This window comes from Megalops cyprinoides, chromosome 9 (genome assembly GCF_013368585.1).
Source record: "Megalops cyprinoides isolate fMegCyp1 chromosome 9, fMegCyp1.pri, whole genome shotgun sequence".
NCBI lineage: Eukaryota > Metazoa > Chordata > Actinopteri > Elopiformes > Megalopidae > Megalops > Megalops cyprinoides.
Window position 1 is genome coordinate 37,375,803 of NC_050591.1, and position 25,187 is coordinate 37,400,989.

The 25,187-nt window shown below is 51.3% G+C and overlaps 1 protein-coding gene across 1 annotated transcript in view; it reads right to left on the minus strand.

The window, feature by feature from the left end:
* Positions 1-8,885: 8,885 nt before the first annotated feature.
* The window catches only part of sik2b (salt-inducible kinase 2b), a 42,654-nt gene continuing 26,352 nt past the window's right edge, over positions 8,886-25,187 (minus strand). The window contains exons 5-15 of the mRNA XM_036536626.1: positions 23,909-24,033; positions 23,272-23,395; positions 20,464-20,690; positions 19,690-19,842; positions 19,441-19,602; positions 15,366-15,597; positions 14,719-15,003; positions 12,981-13,150; positions 11,490-11,603; positions 10,780-10,871; positions 8,886-10,621 (exon numbers count right to left, since the gene is read on the minus strand). Coding sequence (XP_036392519.1) covers positions 10,060-10,621; positions 10,780-10,871; positions 11,490-11,603; positions 12,981-13,150; positions 14,719-15,003; positions 15,366-15,597; positions 19,441-19,602; positions 19,690-19,842; positions 20,464-20,690; positions 23,272-23,395; positions 23,909-24,033 — 2,246 coding nt within the window. The 3' untranslated portion in view covers positions 8,886-10,059. The remainder of the gene's footprint in view (positions 10,622-10,779; positions 10,872-11,489; positions 11,604-12,980; positions 13,151-14,718; positions 15,004-15,365; positions 15,598-19,440; positions 19,603-19,689; positions 19,843-20,463; positions 20,691-23,271; positions 23,396-23,908; positions 24,034-25,187) is intronic.

Consider the following 25,187-nt stretch of genomic DNA (forward strand, 5'->3'; position numbering starts at 1 on the left):
GTGCTTGAAGTCTTTGTTGGAGTCCAGCAGACTGTACCTCTAAGCCTCACTTTATCACGAATTTCACTGTTTCCGCCCCAAGCTGTGAGGCTCCAAACTGCAACACATCTGAACTAAAGAATCCTGCCTTTTTAAAACTTTAAATACATCTGTTAATCCAGGCATATTCCTCATTTTTGATTGTGTTGTGGTTTTGTGATTTTATTTTCTCTTCTTTCTTCAGTCCTTTTGTTTTCACCCTTGATGTAGTTATAGTTTTGTTTCAGAACCTTTTTATTGCATTTGGAATAATATAGTACAGTGCCCCCCGGGTTTAAGAACATAAATAGAATGTGTTATTATTATTATTGTTACTGTCCCACATGGCCATGTTGGACACTGGTCAGGAGAGGGAGAATAGCTGCATTGTCTTTTCCGTTTCCCCCCACCCTGCCCCGCCCCACCTGCCTGACCCCCCCCCCCCCCCCCAACCCCCCGGCCCCCAGGCTCTGTGCAGGGTGTCACTGCGGGGTGACGGGGTGTTGAGGTGTCAGGGGGGTGAATGTGCACCCCCCGCTCCTCCAGAGCAGCCACATCCTGCCCGGCGGGGCGCGGGGGTGGGGGGGCAGCAGGAGCGATTGTTTTCAGATGTTCCTGCTCGAGTTTCGGGATTACGCAATGGCAGCTGCAGTGGGGACGGAGTATAAATAACCGGTGGTCGTGCTGGGGGGGTGTGGGGGCGTGGGGGGGGGTCGGCAATACAGAGTCACGCAGGGGAATGTGTATGATCTGGAGAGGGGGGGGCTGTCAGCAAACATGCTCATCTCTGTGATAATCAACTCTTTAGCATTCAGTGAAACTGTGGAGATGGTGGTAAGAGCACCTGAATCACAGCTTCGGAGTGTATTCTGAGCGTGCTTCAGTGTCGTTCCGAGGCAGGGAGTATTTACACAGCAATGTGAAGGGTGCGGTCGTGTTCTCCAGAGAATCGCTTTACCGGGACACTGCTGATACAGGGGGCTAAAGCACTCAGCACCACATTAATGCTGGACCGCCGTCTCTGCACACTAACGGGATGGTTCACAAAGCTGTCATTCTGTGTGAAACTGTGTGTGTTCACGTATGCACAAGAGCGAAGGACACCGCAGAGTGTATGCAGCACTGCTGACGTGATACACAGAAATGATCAAAGGGTGTGAATGTGTTTCAGGAATGCTGGCAGGCTTTTAATGAATGCTTCAGCTCGTCATTCCTGAACCACACCTACTATCCCAGACTAATCCAGAGGAAACACAAACTGCCCGCTCCAGCAACATTATATTTATTTTTACATTATATATATACACATTCTTATCCAGAGCGACTTACATCAGCTACATTTTTTATAATTTTATGCATTTATACAGCTGGATATTTACTGAGGCAATTGTGGGTTAAGTACCTTGCTCAGTGGGTAATCAAACCGGCGCCCTTTAGGTCACGAGTCCTGCTCCTTAACCACTATGCTACACTGCTGCTGGGAACGGCAGCTGCAGCTGCAGCAGGTCCTGCAGCTCTGTTCTTTCTTTCTTTATTTATTTATTTATTTGTAATTATTTATTTATTTTTGTAATTTAGCCATGGCACTGAAAGAACAGTAGCATGACAGCTCTATATATCGGATAACAAGAAAACACGGAGCTTCATGTTTTAGCCTCTCGTTCTGTAACTTTGGTGCTGTAATATCCCTGGGTGTGAAAGTTAACATCTGATGAGCCAGCAATGGGTGCAATATTTATGCCATGTTTTATAATTAAAATGATAAAAAGATGTGTGTGGTTTCTCTCATGCAGGGACAGTGTCACAAATCAGCTCATAGGCTGTGACAAAGAGAAAACAACATTTTCAGGATTAAACAAAGGAATTTATTACTACTAAAACTAATAAACAGAAAGGTCAGTAAGGTCAGTAGTGTAGGCGAGTTTGGATGAATGAAGAGTAAGGGTATGTGAATGTTTGAATGCAAGAAAAAAAACAAAATCCAAGAGCAAACAGAAAAGCTGGGTGTAGAGGGGTAACAAAAAGAGAAAAACCTTGCTAAAAAGGCAGGTTATGTTCCTGCAGGGGCACACTGGCCCAGGTGTGGCCAATCAGCACTGACGACCCTGACAGCTCCACCCACTGGCACCTGGAGAGGAAACGCAGAAAGTGCAGGAGAACCAGCAGACCGAGCAGGAGGGCTCTCACAACAGGCAAGTGATAGGAATATCAGTGCTCATCTTAATCCTGTCCGTCAGAGTTCACGTCAATGTTTCTGTGTTTCAGCGTGATTTTACTGCAGTGTGTATGAAAGTGACCTTGTGTGGAATTTTGTCATAAATTCTCTCATGACATAAGCAGTTTTCCATTCAAACTTTGGCCTCTCTGATACACTGTATGAATCCAGGAAGCATCGATCCAGATTACTGAGCAGATTCACAGATCGACTGGGCTCAGTTTATTCAGGGACTGGCTCATTGATTTCAGGCTCTGAGTGAGGAGCTCGGCTGTAATTTGAGAGTAAAACGATTGTGGGAACAGGAAGTGATGCAGACAGCAGGCCTTTGGTGTTGCCGTTCCATCGCAGGGAGGCAGCGTTTGACCTGCACTGTCTCCTGCACCGGCTGCTCACTGATCAGCCCCTGCTGCTCACTGATCAGCCCCTGCTGCTCACTGATCAGCCCCTGCTGCTCACTGATCAGCCCCTGCACACTTCAGCTACAGAACAAACATGCCTGAAGTTTGTTAGAGCATGAACCACCTCACCTGTTAGTTTTTGATATCCTGTTGGTGCCATGTATTTTACATTACATTATACTACTGCCATTGAGAAGATGCTCTTATCCAGCATCAGCAACTTACATGACATTTTAATGTTATCCATTTACGCAACTGAGGTAATTGTGGATTAACTACCTTGCCCAAGGGTACAGAAGCAGTGTCTAAGTTGGGAATCGAACCAACAACCTCTCAGTTGAGTCCTGCCCCTTACCACTAATGCTACTATGCTACACTGCTGCCCCGGTGCATATAAATGTTTAATTGTACTTGCCATTTTTCCTCAAACATTTTCTGAAATGCATTTTCCAGCTACATCTTTGCTAATTGTGGACTTGCTGTAGGTTACCTGTTACTTGCTTTGTCTGTATAATGAACAGAGTCCTATAGTCTGTTACAGGCAATTCAGTTCAGCTTAGCTCCAGAGAAAGACACCAAAGCTTACATCCCTCACCTAAATTTTCTCACCATGACAACCAGGAAACAAGCTTTTCGAAGGGGCGGAATCTGGCACAGAAGGAGCTGAGGTTTATTTCATCTTTGTCTGGGTTGATAAGGACTGACTCTCTCTCGCTCTGTTTGTTATCAGTGCAGGAAAAGGCTCTCGGCTCTGCTACTTGACATGAGCACACCTGATCATCAGCCATTCCCTCTGCAGGAACTCTGCAGCTCACCGCCGTTTTGCCAAGCAAAGCAATTTCGTGCTCAGGTATGTAATTAATCACCGAGGGGATAGGGATTTCTGCAGATGCCCCAGCTCTGCTCGCCCTCTTTCCTGAAAAGCAATCATTCTGTACATTTTTCTGAAATAAATACTACTCCTTGCCCTGTGCTCCCAGATTGTTACGCAACAGTTACTAAGAAATTTGGCAGTTGTTGTGGCTGTGGTGACCTTATGGTGGATGGCTGGGATAACGGCTCTCTCTGAATACAAGGCTTAGCAGCTTGTTTTCACAGAGAAGCCAGTGAGAGTGTAGGCTGCTGAGAAGAGTCAGACAGCCTGATGAGGATTCATTTCAGACTGGGGAATATGTACATAAATAAATGCTATTTGGAGCGTACAAGGAGCATACAGGCGTTTGTGCCATTTTTGATATTTTTCCCTCTAGTCATGGCTGACGGAGACTGGGTCAGCCTGTGTTCTCTGTAAATCCCCGACGTTAATTGTCATTAGAGAGGTGTGCAGGCCACAGGTCATATCACTGAATCCGCCATGCTTGTGTTTTGGGGAATGGATCAGCCTCCCCCCCCCCCCCCATTGGCTGGATGGTATTATCCTAATGAGGGATTGGATGCGGCGGGCGTGAGTCTTTCAGAGACGTTCCTGAGTGATTCTGCTCAAAGCCCCGGCACTGAGCTTGCAGGGTTAAACTCTGCACGCCCCAGTCTCTGCCACACAGTTCACCCGAAGCCTGTAACCATGGTGACAGATGATGTCAGCTTAATTACCGGAAAGAGCAGATGTTTGGATTGTGTGAGAGAGGGAGAGAGAGGGGGAGAGAGAGCGCGTGAGCGCTTTTTTTTGCTTTCGCTTTGGGTTGTCGTCTTTGAACAAACGTAATTACAAACTGAGACATCCCTGAAAATGATTTATTGCAAAATTCTGCACTAGAAGGCTCGTGATACCCTGGTGTAGGAGGAAGTACATTCACATCACACAACTAATGCTTAATGTCACTTAAGAGGACAATAATGTCCCTTTTTTGTAAACAATAATTACGTCAGTTACGACAAACATCATTGTCATTTAGCATACATAATACAGCAAAGATATCGGCCCTAAGAGAAGAGACAGGGCGTGATTCTTGTCCAAACAACCGCAAAATGTTATGGCTTCATCTAAAAATATGTACTTGAACGCCTGCTGATTTGATAGCCAGCCAAGCCTGTAGCTGTTAATGATTACATTGCTAATTCTTCACCCTGATCCCGGCCTGGGGCTTCCTGGGCTGCCTGTGTGGGGATTGGGATGCTCTTCCTCTCCTTAATGATTTAATGGTCTGTGTGATTGGCTGAGTTGATCTCCTTTACTCAGGTGCAGAGGTTCAGAGGGTATCTCAGCAGGTGGCCGGACTGGCACCCCCTGGATCGGGCGGTTTTCCCGGTAGACTAACGCCTCATGGTCAATATTCCAGGAGGGCCGTTTACCCAGAATTCCCCAGCTAATCTTTTTAATGACAGCCGTGCGGGCCGTCACTTAGGGGTCGGCTCCTCGGAGCTCAGGGGAAATCAGCTGATATAAACAGAGAAACAAGGGATTTTACCGGCCACAACTCATCCAGCATTAATCAATAATCAATAATCAATTTTCAATTTCCTCTGGGTTAACATTTTCTCAGGACCTAATTAATATCCCCTTACTGAGATATTAAATTTAATGTTAAGCTCCTGTATACATTGTGAACATATTGTTTTTGTCACGTGATATTAGCAAGGTCAGGTAATACTAGTTTTTCACTAGTTTTTCACTATCTTTGGATGTTTTTCACAATCTCTAAATAACTCCATAATGGGGGAACTTACACAGTACAGCTAAAAATGCTGCTGTCTTTTTTAACTGTACATTTTTCTTCATTGGAAAATATGAAATAGGCTGTGTGAGCAAGATCTCCACAGGGCTCTGCTTCAGGCACAGATCTATTTTGCCTGTTGTGCTTTCAAACAGACTCTTCTAGCTCCAGGTATAACACTAACACACTGGAAGCTTCAGCACTCGGGCCCAGTGCCTGACCGCTACCTGCTAAATAATTCATTCAGTGTTTGTTTGGTAACAGTGTAAACAGGTCTTTAAGGTGGCGTGCGCTGGGGATACAGTGGCTATTAGACAGATATTAATTAGCTAATAATTGATCCTGAGCTGAGGGAGCTGTAGGCTGGACTTTTCCTGGAGGGTTCTGAAAGTTCGGATTCTCCTTCCACACAAAGCCTCCATGATGAAATGATTAGTTTGATTGGATAAGATTATCCCTTCTAAGACGCTAGTGTAAGGCTGAAGTGTTTTATGTCAACGGAGGCTTGGAGCTCTTCCTGGTAGAGACTGGAGTCCTAGAGTGCCTTCTCCCTGCCACACCCAGCCAATCTAAAAATAAAAATTGATAAAAATTGCTTAAAATGGAATGTTTTCCAATTTTGAATCGTACCGGATGTTTTAGAGGGACAGTTTGCAATCATGTTTCAGTAGCTTTGTGTGTGCTCTTCCTTATGTACCGGGTTTACATTCTCTCGGATGGATTTAGCATATAGAGACGTTCCAGCCAGGCAAACACTGAGCTGCCACTGGAAATCAACATTTCTCAATCAACATATTATATTTCAGCAACAGTCAAAATTAGATTTATTTTTAGGAAATGACACAAAAGTTGGTTACCAAAGTTCAGAACAGTTAAGGTTTGATGCCTAAGAGAATTGTTGGCTTTGGGTCTTCTTTGTGGGACACGAAAGTCTACAGGAATTGTCTGTGTCCTCCACAGGGAGGATCTGAAACACAGACAACATGCATGTTGGGGTCATTCACAGCTCCCTCCCAGAATCACGGCCCCTTCTGTAATCTGTATCTGTATCTGTCCCCGTCCTGCTTGACTCGACCCTCTGTGGTTAAGCAATCACCTGCTGTGACACAATTCTTTTGGCTTTCCAATCTCTGCCTGTTTCTGTTATATGTCTGCCCTCAACCTCAGCCACACATGCACACTGGGTGTCACTGCGTATGACGCTCTGGGTAAGAGCGTCTGCTGAATGACAATAATGTAAGTGAAGTAATGCAATGTGTCTTTGAGTGCATTTTGTGGATGACTACTGGAGACTACATGAAATACTCACACTTGCATAAGATGGTTACACCCTTTCACTTTGCGCAAATTACCCAGATATCTCATCAACCGCTCCTGTACAAACGGTCTGTGGAAAAAGGCTGAGGTGTCCTTGTGTTCTCAGCACAGGGAAGCGTAGCTGGGAGGTGGATACGAGTTTGCCAAAGGTTTCTAGGAGTGACAAATTCCCCCAGAGTCGTCTTCATTGCCGCAAGGCGTCGTTAACGAAGTCTGGGCCAGAGACGGCCAGACATTACTCAAGTTCTGTTCCCGGTCTGCTCGGAACATGATCGCCAAGCTCAGATCGCACGGTCTTGATACCGCGCCCAGCTGTTTCGGCTGACGAGGGCGACATCACCCCTCCCCTCCCGCCCTTTGAATGGTGAGAAACTGTCGTGCCAGGGAGGGAAGCTGTTAGGGTGCTGGGCTGAGGCTAATGTCAGTTATTTCATTACAATGAACACAGGAAGAGGAATGAAGGAATTGTTGTGCCCATAACATTCGCAGAGAAAGGACTAGCGCCAGGTCCTCGCTGATTGGTTGCACACTGCTCTAAATCTAATAGTGGATAACACCTAATTAAGTGAGTAAGGAGAGTGTTCCTGACAGTCGCCCACATTCCTGCGTTCATGTTCCCTGCCCTCAGTGCAAATGCGTAATATTCTGATCTCAGTCACGGGAGCAGAGGGTACACAGCAAGAGCCAATTACGCCCTACCAAACTCAACACAAATCTGATCTCCAGGAATCTCATAAATTCAACACTACCCAAGTGAAGCTTATGTTACAGCAAGAGTTTACTATTTGAAATCTGGGTCCTCTAAGTAAAACAAAGTTCAGAACGTGGCATATTTTTTTACCGAGATATATTCAGTAAAATCATGAATCACCTGCTTTTATGAATCACTCTGTATGAATCACTCCTCCATTGGAATCCACCTACACAGGCTATCGTGCCATAGAATAAAAAACAATGCTGCCGCCGCTCTATAAAAAGCCTGAAAGTTGCTATAAATGTTGAGAGCTTCGAGAATAGACCCATAAGCACCGCAATGTGCTATGAATATGAAATATGAGGCCGTGTCAGTCACCAAGTGGATTAGTCACGACACCCCCTGCATCCTGCTTTATGTAAGACGGTGACAGACGCTCAGTGCCGAGGTGCGGAGAGCAGGCTGGAATTTCAGACTTCGTACGGGGTTGCATTCACGAGAGCGTTGTGAAAGAGTGAGCTGGAAGGGCAGCGTGCTTGTCCGACGCTGTAGTGAGCCTATAGGCATGAACGCACTTTTGAAATGAGTTTTTCTTGAAGTTGGCCAATGATTTATTTCTGAGTAAACCAAATCGTAACGAGCGCAGACCGTCGACGTTCCGCACGTACAGTATGACAAGCATAAAACGCATCGTTTCGACATCTTCCTGCCGTGTTGCGCTGTTCTGGCCAAATGCCCCATCGAAATCTGCTTATTCTGATCTGACTCTCTAAGAATCCCTGTGTATAACTGAAGGAATGCCTCCCTCTTCACCTCACCTGATGTGTGGAGAGCATTAGTATAGCTACGGTGGTGCACAACCCAGGCAGGTGCTACATACAATGCAAGTCATTATTATAACTAGTATTATTAACTTCATTATGTCTTGATCCTCAGAAGAAAGGACAGCGGCCATGAACTCTAGAGTTCACTTCAAACGGAGATCAACGACTCGGACACAGAAAGAATGACACGCACAGCGTTCCAATAAACCTTTCTTTTTTATATCTCAACAGCAAGTTAGCTTATGTGTGGTCAACATCAATGACGAGTCTCTAGAAGAGGGGTGTCTCTTTCGGCTGGGGTGTGGTGAGATACAAACAACATGATACTGTAACACGTTCAACTACCCTTAATTTCAGCATCATAACTGTTATTCATAAATATTGCTATAATACTTTTGCACGGCATATACTGATTGACCAAAAAAAAAAAAAAAAAAAACTAATAAAAGATATTGAAATAAAATTGCTGTGTAGAAGCTCACTAAGAGAATCCAGACTCCACATAGTGGGTCTGGACCCCAAACCTTCGTAAGGGACTTTGGTTTTGTACCTTTGTAAAACTGGGTCTACTTATTTCCAGAAAGAAAACCATGAACAAAACAAAACAAAACAAAAAATACCAAACCAAAAATATATTTTTTGAAATCTTAAATTAAAGAAAAAATAAAAAGTAAAAGGCACAGCACTACCACACTGAACACATTATTTTTTGTGATTTCTTGAATTGAAATAAATTCAAGAATCGCTAAACCCTAATTTATACAAATCACAAAGAACAATCACTGACACATAATTCTCTCTGGTCTGAACTCTGAAAGATCCCTACTTTGACCTGTCCATTCTTGTGTCCCTTCGGTTCAGTCTCTCTGGAAGAGGCATAGCTGGATCTTCCTTCCAGCTGCCACTTCCTCTTCCTGTAATTTCCTTTTTACTTCCTTGAAAAAGTGCAGCAGTAAAACCACTTCTCCAGACATCTGTCTCGTCTGGCCTCTGTCGCAAAGACTGACAAATACAGTACAATTTTTTTGTCATCCTATTTTTCGGAAAAGTAGCGTTTCAGTTTAGTCAGCAATTTATTATTAAGTTTCAAGTAGATTTTAATAAGTAAAAACAAAATCCTCCTTTCTTTTAAGCTTGTCTCCAAGAGAGCCAGAGTGAGCTGGGTGTCTGAATCCAGTGTTAAGTGACATAGCTTTGAGTCCTCCTGAACTTAACACTCGACAATTCTTTAGGTTATTTAAAAAAAGCGCACAATCCTTCAGAAACCTACGACGTGTTTAAGGCTCCTTTCAGTTCATGATGAACGTATTGCTTCAATATTGCCACACGAAAACTCCACGGTCACGTCACGGCGCCTGTGAAGGGCACGTTGTAGTTTTTTTTGTCGTTTGTATGAAATGTCTCATCCGCAAACTTGTGCGAAGTCTCTGTCCTGTGTTAATACAAAAAGGAAAACCTTGTTGCCATTTGTGCTCTTGTGCCCACCGCTGGGCTCCGCGGGGGGGTCAGGGGGGGCGGGGGGTGTTTGTGAGGGGGTCCGCTGGGCCCATGCCTCTCCCAGTGCACGGCTGCTGCCCTCAGCTCTCCGGCAGCGACGTCACATCACACATGTGCACGGCCACACGCACACGAACACGCGTGTCCTCAGCCACACTTGCCCAGCACCCAGGACCCGCTGCAGCACGACAGGGCTGCTGGGGACAGGGGGGTTTGGGTAGGGAGGTAGGGAGCATTTTGGGAGAAAGTCTGAGGTTCACAACGACCAAAATAGAATTAATGATACAAAAAACTCACACTGTCTCTGTCTGTCTGTCTGTCGGTCGGTCTGTCCAGCTCTCTCCTCCCCCCTGCAACACACACACGCCTGCCTCCACCCTCCCCTCCCCCCCACAGTTGTGCAAGTCTCGGGGTAACACTGCTTCTCTCCCATTCTCTGCGCTCAGTTCACCAGCACAAAGCCGTGCTGCGAATCCACCGTCTCCATCATCTCTCCCTCCAGGAAGGAGCCGTGGAGCTCCGGCAGGGCCAGGCCCTCGTACCCCGGCCCCGGCGCCTCGTACCCCGCCCCGGGACCCTCGGTCAGGCCCGCAGGAGGAGGGGGCTGTCCGGGGTCCAGGGGGTACTGGTACTGCTCTGGGTAAAGCGCCTCCGCCGGGGGAGACAGGCTCAGGCCCGCGGGGTATCCCAGCGGCTCCGGGGGGTGGGTCTGGGGTTGGGCTGGCCCGGCAAGGGGATGGGGGGGGTGCAGGAGGTGGGGGTAGTGCCCTGCGTAGGGCTCATACACGAGGGCCTCAGCGCTGGGCTCCATGAGGGGGCTGAGGGGCGGGGGCCGCGGGAACTGGGGGGACGGTGCCGGGGCGATGGCGACCTGGGACGGAGCAGTGGTCTCCGGGTGGCCCATGGGGCCGGGGTGGGGGTACGAGCCCTCGGCGATCTGCATCTGGTTGAAGTAGGCCTGCAGCTGGGACTGCTTCTGCAGGTGCAGCCTCTTCTGGTACAGCCTGGGGGGAGAGAGGAGGGCGGGGGGGTCAGGGAGGAGCAGGGGTGTGTGTGTGTGTGTGTGTGAGAGTGTGTGTGTGTGTGTGTGTGTGTGTGTGTGTGTGTGTGTGTGTGTGTGTGTGAGAGAGTGTGTGTGTGTTGGGGAGTGAGCTCTCTTTACCTGTGCTCCTGCAGCTGCTGCTCCAGGCTGCGGGGGGTCTCCTTGCAGAACATCTGGCAGCTGCTGGGGGAGTTGGCCATCAGCCCGGCTTTCTGTGGGGAGACAGGAAGCAGGCAGGGGAGCGTGAGGGGCGTGGTCAGGGGCGGAGCAGGGCCTGGGGGTGGGGTCTAAACCTTACTTTTCACTTTCAGTGAGAGATGGATGCGTGTACTTTCAGCTGCAGTCTGTTGCTGAGGTACTGGGTGTCTGTGTGGGGGGGTCACCTGCAGTCGAGGTGCTGGCTCAGGTGGGGGGTTACCTGCAGTCTGTTGCTGAGGTACTGGGTGTTTGTGTGGGGGGGTTACCTGCAGTGGGGGGGTTACCTGCAGTGGTGGGGGGGGGGGGGGGGGGGCGGTGAGGTGAGGTGCTGGCTCAGGTGGGGGGGTTACCTGCAGTCTGTTGCTGAGGTACTGGGTGTTTGTGTGGGGGGGTTACCTGCAGTGGGGGGGTTACCTGCAGTGGTGGGGGGGGGGGGGGGCGGTGAGGTGAGGTGCTGGCTCAGGTGGGGGGGTTACCTGCAGTCTGTTGCTGAGGTACTGGGTGTCTGTGTGGGGGGGGTTACCTGCAGTTGGGGGGGGGGGGGGTGCTGGCTCAGGTGGGGGGTTACCTGCAGTCTGTTGCTGAGGTACTGGGTGTCTGTGTGGGGGGGTTACCTGCAGTGGGGGGGTTACCTGCAGTCTGTTGCTGAGGTACTGGGTCTCCAAGCTCTGTCTTCTTGCTAGCAGAGGGGGAGCGGCTCCACTGTGGAACATGGCTACTCCATCCTGCTGCTGGGAACCTTCCCCCTGCAAACACACCACACACACACACAGAGTTATCACACACACACACACACACAAACACAGAGTTATCACACACACACACACACACACAAACACAGAGTTATCACACACACACACACACACACACACACACACACACACACACACACACACACACACACACACACAGAGTTATCACACACACATCCAGTAAGTTCCAGTGATTACATATAGTCTCCCATGTCTGTTACTTTCTTGATGGGGATGTGCTGCGGTTGGGAAGCAGCCCTGTCCTGTGCCGGCGCTTATGTAAGGCAGGCCCTGGCAGCTGATTGGCCGACAGGGCTTCCTGAGTGTCAGCGGCGAGCGGGGCAGCAGCCGCTGCAGTGACCCGCGGTACCGCAACAATGGCGGCTTTCAGAGAGCAGAGCCAGAAAACAGCGCACAATCAGCCGCTTCTTCTGCCTTACATAACAGCGCCTGCCTGTGATTCACTGGCAAACCGCTGCAGCGGTCAGGAGGTGTGTGTGTGTGTGTGTGTGTGTGTACTGCTGTGTGTGTGTGTGTGTGTGTGTGTGTATATATGACAGTGTGTGAATGTGTGTGTGTGTATGAGTGTGTGTGTGTGTGTGTGTGCGTGACTGTGTGTGTGTGTGTGCGTGACTGTGTGTGTGTATGCGTGTGTGTGTGTGTGTGTGTGCGTGACTGTGTGTGTGTGTGTGTGCGTGACTGTGTGTGTGTATGCGTGTGTGTGTGTGTGTGTGCGTGACTGTGTGTGTGTGTGTGTGTGTGTGTGTGTGTGTGTGTATATGCGTGTGTGTGTGTGTGTATGAGTGTGTATGAGTGTGTGTGCGCGACTGTGTGTGTGTGTGTGTGTGTGTGTGTGTGTACTGCTGTGTGTGTGTGTGTGTGTACTGCTGTGTGTGTGTGTGTGTGTGTGTGTGTGTACTGCTGTGTGTGTGTGTGTGTGTACTGCTGTGTGTGTGTGTGTGTGTGTGTGTGTACTGCTGTGTGTGTGTGTGTGTGTACTGCTGTGTGTGTGTGTGTGTGTGTGTGTGTGTGTGTGTGTGTGTATATGCGTGTGTGTGTGTGTGTATGAGTGTGTATGAGTGTGTGTGCGCGACTGTGCGTGTGTGCGCGACTGTGTGTGTGTGTGTGTGTGAGTGTGTGTGTACTGCTGTGTGTGTGTGTGTGTGTGTGTGTACTGCTGTGTGTGTGTGTGTGTGTGCGCGTGACTGTGTGTGTGTATGCGTGTGTGTGTGTGTGTGTGCGTGACTGTGTGTGTGTGTGTGTGTGTGTGTGTGTATATGCGTGTGTGTGTGTGTGTATGAGTGTGTATGAGTGTGTGTGCGCGACTGTGTGTGTGTGTGTGTGTGTGTGTGTGTGTGTGTGTGTACTGACCTGCAGCAGGGGATCCAGCAGGTCCTGCAGGTAGGGGTGTGGGCTGTGGGGCAGCAGGGGGGGCTCGTCCCCGGACCCCACCTGCTCGTACAGCAGCTGCGCTTTGTTCAGCTCCAGGATGCCTTTGGTCCGGGCCAGGTTCTGCAGGTGCTGCCTGAACGCCACCAAACCTGAACACAGAACACCGCGTGCAGTGAGCAACGGCGTTAACACACCCAGAGCACACCGCGTCCAGTGAGCAACTGCGTTAAAACACCCAGAACACACAGCACACCGCGTCCAGTGAGCAACGGCGTTACAACACCCAGAGCACACCGCGTCCAGTGAGCAACTGCGTTAAAACACCCAGAACACACAGCACACCGCGTCCAGTGAGCAACGGCGTTACAACACCCAGAGCACACTGCGTCCAGTGAGCAACTGCGTTAAAACACCCAGAACACACAGCACACCGCGTCCAGTGAGCAACGGCGTTAAAACACCCAGAACACACTGCGTCCAGTGAGCAACTGCGTTAAAACACCCAGAACACACAGCACACTGCGTCCAGTGAGCAACTGCGTTAAAACACCCAGAACACACAGCACACCGCGTCCAGTGAGCAACGGCGTTAAAACACCCAGAGCACACCGCGTCCAGTGAGCAACTGCGTTAAAACACCCAGAGAACACAGCACACTGCGTCCAGTGAGCAACTGCGTTAAAACACCCAGAGCACACCGCGTCCAGTGAGCAACTGCGTTAAAACACCCAGAGAACACAGCACACTGCGTCCAGTGAGCAACTGCGTTAAAACACCCAGAGCACACCGCGTCCAGTGAGCAACTGCGTTAAAACACCCAGAGAACACAGCACACTGCGTCCAGTGAGCAACGGCGTTAAAACACCCAGAACACACAGCACACTGCGTCCAGTGAGCAACTGCGTTAAAACACCCAGAACACACAGCACACTGCGTCCAGTGAGCAACGGTGTTAAAACACCCAGAGCACATCCCTAATTCCCTCAACTGGGTGGTGTGTGACTGAGAGTGTGTGTGCGCGCGCGCGTCTGTTCATGTGTGTGTTCGTGTGTCTGCGTATGTATGTGCGTGTCGGTTACTGGCTAAACTCAGCTCTCACATCATGGGTTTTTGTGATGGTTCCTCTTCTCCAGCACCCTGTGACTTGTTCTCAGTTCTGAATTTGAATCATCAGGACTATTTAAGGCGCAGACAGCAGAGGCCTGCAGCTCCTGGCTTATTCACAGAGGCAGCAGAACACACTAGAACAGGATTTGGTGTCTCTGGGCTCCTGCCTCACAGACAGGAGAGGCACCCAGAAATACCTCCTCTCATTCTGAGCTCTGGAGCGTTTGAGAGTAATTACACAGGACGAGGGATGGAGAATTATACAGGACTACGTGGGCCTGCTGTTCATAGCAGGGGCTGATTCATAACCTGAATCATAAGGCGGAGGGACAGAGGGAGAGAGAGATAAGGGGGAGAATGAGAGTGAGATGGAGAAAGAGTGAAAGAGGGTCAGCAGACATTCACAGACAGAGAGAGAGGGAGGGAGGAAGAAGAAAGAAAAAGGGAGGGGTGAGAGGGAGACAGAAATAACGAGAAAGACACAAAGATAAAGAAACACTGGGACAGACAGAGAGAGAGGGAGAGACAGGGAGAGAGAAGGGGAAAAGGGGAGAAGGGGAGAGGTAGAGCGAGGTAGTGAGAGCGAGACAGAGAGAGAGAGAGCGCGCACCTTGCGTGAGGGAGGTGTCAGAAGCTCGCCGTCCCTCGCGGAAGCTGATCGGGGATCGGTTGTGGGCCTCCCGCCTCTGTGAGCTCAGTGCCTGCATGGCGGGGTTGGCGGGCCTCACTCCGATGAAGGGCGGAGTCATGCGGGTGACCGAGGCGTTGGCCAGTACCACCTCATTGAGCGCGGGGGGGTCTTCCAGCAGGCTGAGGTCACTGTGCACCGAGCCCATGTCGTACTCTGAGTCCACACTGCCCAGGGAGGGGTTGTGTCCCAGGCTGAACAGCTTCCCTGTGACATCATAAACACGAGACACAAGGGCGTTAGCAACAACAGTGACATCACAAATGAAGGACACGAGGCCCTTAGCAACAAGAAGTGGCAGCACAAACCAAGCCACACAGTCACAGCTCTGTATAATCATCTTCCAGCTAGCACTGACTGTGCTCGATCACATGACCCAAAAGCACACTCTCTTCATGAGCACTCTCCCTGTGTTGACTCAGCTAACGACAGTGATTTGGCTGGTTAGTAAACTCTGTAGTGAGAAACTGCTACACCACGACTCAGGTGAGCAGCCTATCCCAGCACTGAAAATGTGAGGACATACGCCAGTTTAAGCGGTCCCACAGTGATGACATCACTGCACTGACCTGCGCTGGCCACCACGCCGGGCTGGTTGGTGACCTCAGACAGGGTATGCCTGCGCTGTCCGAAGCGGGCGGTCTGCAGGGCGGTGAAGACGTGGGCGGGGTCATCCTCCATGTCGGGTTCCTCCGTCTCGATGCCCTCGTCGATGGACGTCTCCATCATGTTGCTAGGCGACGAGGTGCTGGCCTTGCGGATGGTGACGGGAGGCAGGGGGTCCAGGAGGCAGCCGTTGACCTGCGGAGGGACGGATGAGCTTCCCGTTACACGGTCGTGAGGACTGCCACGCCCAGTGTGGCCTGAACGCCAATAGCGGCTTATGCCAGCAGCAGCACCCTGTCCACGCCACATCAAAACAGAGCTCCCACTCACATCACACTCACATTTTACACGTCTGCACAAAGACTCCTGGATCCATTTCAAGACGATCTGCATTCCAGAACAAGTGAATTTACTGTGGAACCAGGTTACGTTAAAGAATTACAGGAAGAGGATTCTCTGAGTCATGTTACTGTAAAATATTTTGGGTCAGAAACACTTTGACAGACTTCCCAGAACTGTCCCCTGCCTTTCCTGAATGAAAATATTTTCCAGCATTTCTCAGGGCTGTGGGGACACATCTAACTTACAATGTCCCTCGAGGAAATGACCGAAAAGCGAAACCTTACGTTTCTAGTCGGTGAGATGCCGGAAGGCAATTTGAACCTCTCTGTAAACACTTTCTTTCACTATAGCCATTATGCCATCCGTCTCATTCCCTGTCATTAAATATACAAGGGCTTTGCTAAGGAAAAAGGTTTAAGATCATACACCCTATTCTACACTATGGTGACCTCGGATTAGCAGAAGGCTCCCGTCTGAACTTCCTGTTGGCCCAGAAAGGCCGTCAGTCACACTGCATTTGAGCCGCTGAACGAGGCTGACTGCCTTCCAGCTGCGGCCCTGGTCTGCTGCACAGAAATCCGTCCGTCTGGCGATCGCGAGCAGTTAGGCGTCTGTCACGCGACGCTCCGCAGCGCTGATGGCCAGCAGGTGCTCCGCTGCAAAGCATCACCTACGTCACGCCGCGTTAGCGAGGCCGGCCTCGTGTGACGGATTACTCCCGAGAGCTCGCAGACACCGCTCAGGTAACGTCCGCCCTGTTTGTTCCGGAACTTCCTGCCTGCCGGAACGTTCTGTCCTAAGAGGCTGTTGCGAAACACCCTCTGCGCTTCCCGAATTTCACTGGAACCGAAAGGCGTAGCGTGAGGGCCGAGGCGTTCGGCAGGGTCAGGTTTAGGGGGATCAGGAAGAGCACCCCCAGGGAGATTCCAGGGAAAGGAAGGCCGGGTGGAACGTGTGAGCATTTAAAAGGAACTCTTTTCAGGGCCACTGAGTGGCTCAGCCAGGCACTGTGGGGTTCTTTTTAAAATACTGAGGTTTTCCAGGAAGTCATAATTAACTGTGAGCTTCTATAAAATATAAATATTGAATGCTACTCATAAGGAACTGATGCTATTAACCCTTTAAGCCTCCCTTATTTCACAGTAAGACAACAGCTGTTTTAGATTTCATCCACAAGAGGTGCGTTTTGTCTGAGAGGGCAGTTACAGACACACTTAAAGACACACACCCAAACACACACACACACACACCACACACCACACACACACACACACACACACACACACACACACACCACATCTGATTCCTGAGCAGTATCCTGCAGCAAGCCTTCCCCCTGCATTGTGTGTAGCTCCAGCAGAGAGAGAGAGAGAGAGAGAGAGAGAGAGAGAGAGAGACCTGCACTGTGTGTAGCTCCAGCAGAGAGAGAGAGACCTGCACTGTGTGTAGCTCCAGCAGAGAGAAAGAGAGAGAGAGACCTGCACTGTGTGTAGCTCCAGCAGAGAGAGAGAGACCTGCACTGTGTGTAGCTCCAGCAGAGAGAGAGAGAGAGAGAGACCTGCACTGTGTGTAGCTCCAGCAGAGAGAGAGAGACCTGCACTGTGTGTAGCTCCAGCAGAGAGAGAGAGAGAGAGAGAGAGAGAGACCTGAACTGTGTGTAGCTCCAGCAGAGAGAGAGAGACCTGCACTGTGTGTAGCTCCAGCAGAGAGAGAGAGACCTGCACTGTGTGTAGCTCCAGCAGAGAGAGAGAGAGAGAGAGACCTGCACTGTGTGTAGCTCCAGCAGAGAGAGAGAGAGAGAGAGAGAGAGAGAGACCTGCACTGTGTGTAGCTTCAGCAGAGAGAGAGAGAGAGAGAGAGAGACCTGCACTGTGTGTAGCTCCAGCAGAGAGAGAGACCTGCACTGTGTGTAGCTCCAGCAGAGAGAGAGAGACCTGCATGCTGGCTGCCTGCTCCTGTACCCTGAATCTCTCCACAATCAGATGCTCTGTTATGTAACCCTCGCTCTCAGAGACAGGCCGCATTCACTGGGACGCCGCTAACAGCTCCATGCTACTGCGACCGTGCTGACGTCAGCAGGGGGCCGCGTGATGTGCCCCCACCGAGCGGTGTACGCCCCCCCCCGCCCAGTGTCACTGCTGCCGGATGAGCAGGCCTCGCGGTGCACGCTGTGGTGTGTTATATCACGCTGTCCCTGCGCTCTGACACACTGCGGTGTGTTATATCACGCTGTCCCTGCGCTCTGACACACTGCGGTGTGTTATATCACGCTGTCCCTGCGCTCTGACACAGAGGGGACTGACGGCCAGCAGAGGGTCAGAAACACGCTGACTTTCTGACCCCCTGATTCCCAAACTGCCCCCCTTCCCTCACAGGAAGCCAGAGCAGAAAGGGTGAGCGTGTTGGATGACTTGGCAGACATTAGATTACATCACATTATTAGCATTTAGCAGACACTCTTATCCAGAGTGACTTGCATAGCTTACATACAGCTGATTGTTGGTTATGTATCTTGCCCAAGGGTTCAACACCAGTGCCGCCAGCGGGGAATCGAACCCCCGGCCACTGCACCACGCTGCTGCCCCCAGTCAGACAGAGAGGATGGCGCTGCTGAGTGCGGCATGCTGGGTAGAGCCGGGCAGCTGTCGTGCAGAATGCTCAGTGCGGTCATGACGAGCGTGCCTGACTGAACCCGTTACGCAATCGGGGGCAGCTGCAGAGAGTCTGAGAGCACGGCAGCCTCTGGGGAGTGCCCCCCCCACCCGACACCCCCCGCCCGTCCCCCAGCCCCGGGGAGGGGGAGGGGGAGGAGGTCAACGCTGGCTGGGGTATGTGGGCATGTGGGGCGCAGTGATACCGGTGTGACCTCTCTACTGGCTGTGAGAGTGCATTCGCTGGCCCGGCGTATGTGCCTCATCACCAGGCAGAGCTGGGGGGGGGCAGTGCTTCTGCTGCAGTCAAGTGGGCTATGACCCCCCCGACCCCGGCGAGCGCAGCGTTACCTAACAGCAGCACAGGGCCCGAGGGAGCACCTTCTCAGCGCCTGCGTCCTGCTGACACATTCACACACACTTTCACTGCGTACTTACCCTCCCCACGGGCTGTGAGTGTGTGTCTCTGTTAACGTGTGTGTGCGCGTGCGTGTGTGTGTCTGTGTGTGTGTGTGTGTGTGTGTTTGTGTGTGTGTGTCTGTCTGTGTGTGTGTGGATTTACATGTGCGCATCCATAAAACTCATGATACAAAACTATGTCGAGTTCTCGAGGCCTGCCGTCACTCCCAGGATCCCCACACAGCACATGAGTGTCATTAATGCTGCTCAGACTGCTCTTCCCCAAACTGCTATTCCAGACCTACCTCTTCCCAGCAGCCCAGAGCTCTGACATTCTCTCCAAGGCTGAGATCAGTAAGACATTCCTGTTTCTTATCAGCTCTCAGCATTGGCCTCCCTGGCTTAGTGGCCTCACAGGCTTCTGACTACATGCCAGTGATGTGATTAGCGCTGAGTGTGGTGAATGAGGACCTGCCCACTGCAGCACAGCCAGCAACAGGTCAGAGAAATGGCTGCACAGACTGGGACGTGTGCACACCAACCCCCACCCCCAAAACACGTGCACACACTTCCCACTCACAGAGACATTTGCATACACACTCTACACAAAAGATGTTCCCGCACACCCACCCAGGACCTGCCTTACCTTGGGCGTGGCCACCTCCTCCTCCATGAGGCTGTGCTCGGGCTGGCAGGGGGATTGTGGGAAGGGGAAGGAGGCGTCGGCGGAGGCCTGGGGCGGGGCCGAGGATCGTAGGAGTCGCACATTCTGCGGGAGGAGGCCCACCTGTGAGGCGGCCGAGCTCGTCTGCGGGGGAGAGAGAGGGCGTTACCACGGCGACAGTCGCACCACACCCAGACCGACATCCCGAGCGGGCGGCAGGGTGACCGTCACCTTGACGACGGTCTGCTCGGCGATGGTGCTGGGTCTGCGCTGCCGGGAGTCCAGGCGCTGCTCCACCGGGAAACTGCAGCGGTGAGCCCGCAGACGCTCCACCAGCAGGTAGTAGATAGCAGCAAAGTGGTTATAGCTCTTACTCTGCAGAGACTGTGAGCGAGAGAGAGAGACAGGGGCCGTCACACACACCTCATCGGTTCATGCGTTATGATAATTTCACAATCTAGGAATAAACTTTCAGATAAGTTGACATGGTTGAGCAGGGTGTTTGATATTACAGCAGATGAGAATAATAATCCATCTCTCCTTTAAGCAGCAGAGATAGGTGCAGGTATGTACATGTGCAGGTGCAGGTATGTACAGGTGCAGGTGCAGGTACAGGTATATGTACAGGTACAGGTGAAGGTATAGGTACATGTGCAGGTACAAGGGCAGGTACAGGTACAGGTATATGTGCAGGTACAGGTGAAGGTATAGGTACAGGTACAGGTATATGTGCAGGTACAGGTGAAGGTATAGGTACAGGTGCAGGTACAGGTGCAGGTATATGTGCAGGTACAGGTGAAGGTATAGGTACAGGTACAGGTATATGTGCAGGTACAGGTGAAGGTATAGGTACAGGTGCAGGTACAGGTACAGGTATATGTGCAGGTACAGGGGCAGGTACAGGTGCAGGTATATGTGCAGGTACAGGTGAAGGTATAGGTACAGGTGCAGGTACAGGTGCAGGTATAGGTGCAGGTATATGTGCAGGTACAGGGGCAGCCTCACCTCCAGCGTCTTGTGCTGGTCGATGCCCAGGCTGTGCATGAGCCGCAGCACCTGCTCGCTGTACTCGCCCACGCTGGCCCCGCCCTCCGAGGGCGTGGCCTGCTGGTAGAGGGCGGGGCGCTGCACGGGCATGTCCAAGGCCATCCACCTGTGCTCTTTGATCTGCGCCACTGACAGCCGCTTGGAGGGGTCCAGCACCAGCATGCGGCGGATGAGGTGCTCGCAGTCTGCGGGGGACAGCGCAAATAAGAGCTCCGCTCCTTACACAACGCAGTTCCTCATCTAAACCAACATCTGATCCGGGGAAAAATGTCAGGTAGTGCGGTAACCTATCTGTGTGTCCACTCCAGATGCTATTTTGGATAGGCTCCAAATCAGGACAGCCAATGAAATTACTCCTAAAACCTAAAATCTAGTGATTTTACCTCAGGGGATTCCGGTGTCCTGGTTAAATTCTGAATCAACCTCCTTCAGTCTGGCTATCTAAAAACTCCCCGATCTGACTGGCTAAAATAACTTCTCTCCCTCTACACCCCCACCATTCTAAAGCACATTAAGATCCTTATAGGTTGCTGTATAAATATAATTAAATGTGATTATTATGCTCAGCTGTCCTAACACTGCTCCAATGTGAGGCATGCTCCAGCTGACCCTGACTGAAGGGGCTGTGTGTGGACTGCGTAGCTCTGAATGAGACAGTGTTTCCAGAGTGCGTAGCTCTGAATGAAGCAGTGTGTCGTAGACTGGGTGACGCAGCGGGGACAGGGGGCGGTGGCAGGGTGTCCCATCCTCAGCACGAGGTCGGAGGGTGACACCGTTTCAGCCCGAGAGCCAGCTGGGAGCTGTGGCACAATGGGTCTCTATGGAAACGCCACAGCGAGCCGGTGGGTGGGGGGGGGGCACATTACACAGCTGGAACCACATTCTGAGGGGACGCCCCAGCGATAACCCATCAAGCATCTCTTTGCCTCTGGGGGGGGGACAGACCTCCCCATCCTCTTTATGAGCACTCGTTACTAGCAGCGTTTAAATTTTAAGGCGCATACAGCCCTTGGAAGATGCACACCCCCATGGTCCACGACTGCATCACGACTCCAATAACTACAAAAGTCAAACAACTACTAAATAACTACTGACTACCAATAACTACAGCCCAGCTCTCCTCTCTCGCTGTGGAGACTCTGATTTCCCCGGCTTTCTGGCGGAAACGGCGGCTCTTATTTGGGACGGGTTGGGGGGTGACAGGGTGTAGTAAGGGGAGCAGTTCTGCTCATTTCTCTCCCCGCAGATGTGCAGCTGCCCTGTGCTTAATCCTGTCCCGTGGTGGGAGTGTGACTCCACGCTCGGCTGCACATGCCGCTACCCGCAGCCGGACGGAGCTCAGCACAGGTGAACCCGCAACCCCTTAACACCCCCTCGCCCCCACCCACCATCCCCCAACACCCCCCACCCCCCGCCAGAGAAACTGCATGATCTGTTCTCCCAAATTCAGTTCTGTTCTTCCCAAATGCTGTGAGCTGGGCGGGGTGGGGCAGGGGGGCTTAAATTACACTCTTACATTCTGAACATGGCTAAATTATTTCGAGGCCCCCTGAACAAAGCCGTCTGACCCCTGCAACTGGCCCCACAATCCCCCCCACCCCTCTGATCCCCCCCCGTCCGGAGAGATGGTGCCGTGGGAGGTGTCTGCAGCCTCTCGCTGGCTCTTCCCCAGGTTACGTAAAGCTCTGAGTGCTTGGCCCCACAGTTAATCTCTGCGAGCCGCGCTCATGCAGAATTAGCTAACCTGACATCCTGGGTCTTTTGCGTCAAACACACGCGCTTTACCCCAGAGGATCCCTCCTAAATCTGGCCAGGGGCCAGCCAAACACTGTTCCTCTCCTCCTGTCCTTTTCCCTCTCTCCCACCACCTCTCTCTCTCTCTCCCCCACCTCCAATCTCTCTCTCTCTCTCTCTCTCTCTCTCTCTCTCCCCCACTCCCATCCCCCTCTCTCTCTCTCCCTCTCTGGGCTCGAACCAAAAACAGATCCCTGCCAAGGCTGCACTGGGTTGCAAAGAGATAAAACACCTACTGCCATCACCACTGTGCAACAGCAAACTATAACAGTGCTCAAAGCAGACTTTCGCCTCTCTAAAGCTGAAATAAATCTGTATTTCACAATACGATTCCATGTTCTGCAGTGTTAATTTGAACATGCTATTAACACAATTGATATGCTATACACAGCTCATCAAAGGGTGACCACTGGTTTCAGGTATTTGAGAGCTACCAGACGGTTTGCCAAATTCCTCTTTTCAAATGTGTTGTGTGTACATGAAAGACTATCTTTGTTATGTCCCTCTGACAGTATAGGGCTCATTCCTACAGGCTGGGAGGGCATGACAGGGCAGCACTTTGAATGAGGATACTAAGACCGAAAAGCATCACTGCCCCAGCACAACTCTTTCTGTGAAAGGGACTGAGCCCGGCCCTTCTGGTCGGGTAACAGGTGTGTCTTAAGGTGCTGGAAAGGCCTTCCTTCAGTGGATTCTTTCTGGCTGATCAGGGCCCTTTGCCAAAATCATTCTCACTGTGAATCTGACGGCAGGTTCTGCTACGACCCCTTTCTGTGCAGCAGCAGTGAGTCCTGCACGGAACCGCACTCAGAACCCTGCCATTTGTCACCTGCCGGAGTCCTACCTCCCTGATCACAGTCCTAGCCTTCCCGAACCCTGATACCCAGGGCTCTGCTGTGAAACTGACGGTAGGGGGTAAGGGGTGGGGGGTGGGGGCTGGAAGGGGGGCGTGTTTTGGAGGTGCTGTCCTACCTTCCGTCATGAAGTAGGGGATGCGGAAGCGGCCCTCCAGGACGCGCTGTCGGAGGACGGGCAGCGTGGGGCCGTCGAAGGGCAGGGCGCCACAAACCAGCACGTATAGCACCACACCCATGCTCTGCGGGACACAGCGGGCGTGGTCAGCGCAGGAAACCCCTCCCTCTTCCCCGCCCACAGATCCACCCCACACCCGCCCTCTTTTACACCCACACATCTTATCTCACACCATATCCGTGCAACACGTGTATCAATATACCCTGCATTTGTAAAGTGTGAAGCTATCTCACATAAAACTTGACAGACTGACAGATCGATCTGATGCGCAAAACTGACAGAGCAGCTTAAACAATAACAGCAGCAACAGAAAAGGCTCCTCCCCATGTGGCGTTCTCGTGACCTTTTCCGGAGAGGAGGGTGAAAGAGGTCATGAGTCACTTCCTCCCCTGGCTTCACAGGAAGTGACACGGGAGCGAACAGCTGACTGTGACGGGGAACTGAGCAGCCGTGTCTGCCGATCCTGTGACATGGCAAGGCTACACAGTTCCTTTGACCTCCAGTGTAAGACACTGCTGTGAACCCCATGTGATGCACGGTGGGCTGGAGTGACCAATCAGCATCGTGTGTGTCTTACCCAGATGTCCAGCTGGGGTCCCTCGTACTGCTGTCCCTCGAACACCTCGGGCGCGGCGTAGGGGGGGCTGCCGCACCATGTGGCCAGGGGCTCTCCCGGCTGGAAGAAGTTTGCGAACCCAAAATCTGCAAAGAGTCAGAGAGGCACTCATCAGCACCCTCTAACAGCTATCCAGCATTCATAAAGCTTGCCTTACATCACATTACTGGCATTTAGCAGATGCTCTTATCCAGAGCAAGCTACATAGGTCACAGTTTCTACATGATCTATTTATACAGCTGTATATTTACCGAGGCGATTGTGGGTTAACTACTTTGCCCAAGGGTACAACAACAGTGCCTCAGCAGGGAATCAATCCAGCAATCTTTCGTTTACGAGCTCTGCTCCTTACCGCTATGCTACACCGCCGCCCTCATGTCTTAACTCATTAAGATCCATAAATTCATTAAGAGCAACTAAAACAACAAACTAAAGGCCACTGCAAGAAAGGGGGAAGAAGAGCAATAACAGTGATAACAACAGCACCAACTATAATAAACTATGACTTGCTAGCAAGTTTGAAAAGGGGTAAAGCAGTATAAGGAAATGGCTTCCCAACCATCTGACCTACGGCCTCCACAGCTGGTTGGGGTTGCCGGTTGCCTGTGAGTGTGAACAGTGAATGTGATCTGCATGGCTGTAGCACAGATTTTAGGTTTGGACTTCTTGTGGCGTCCACACTGTAAGGGCGGGGCACTGACATACAAGTACAACTGCATGGATCCTCACGGCCATGCTTCTTCACATATTATCAGGGAATTCAGAGATGGTCTGGCCTTAACAGAGAATGGCACAGTTCAAATATAATGATAAATAAATAATAATTATGATGATAATTACAATTATAATAATAATAGAAATAAAACAGAAGACTTCAAGCACCTATAGTTGTTGGACCATGAACAACAAAAATATGCAAAACTATGACAAAAATATTGTACAGCACCAAGATGAAGTACATCAACAAGCAAACTCTCGCTCAAGGAGCCCTGAATGTGTGAAAACACACACATAAAACACTGAGTAATAACAGCACGCGCAGCAGCAGTCTGAGGAGGCTGGCAGCCTGTGCCCCTGCCTGGAAGAGGTGCAGGGGAATGTCTCAGACACCCCCCTGTGGGCCGGGCAGTGGGGGGGGGGGGGGGAGCTGGTGGGCGCAGAGGAAGGGTGAGGGCCCCAGGGGCAGGCAGGTTTTTTTTGGGGGGGGGGGGGGGGGGGGGGGGGGGGTGCAGATCAGAGC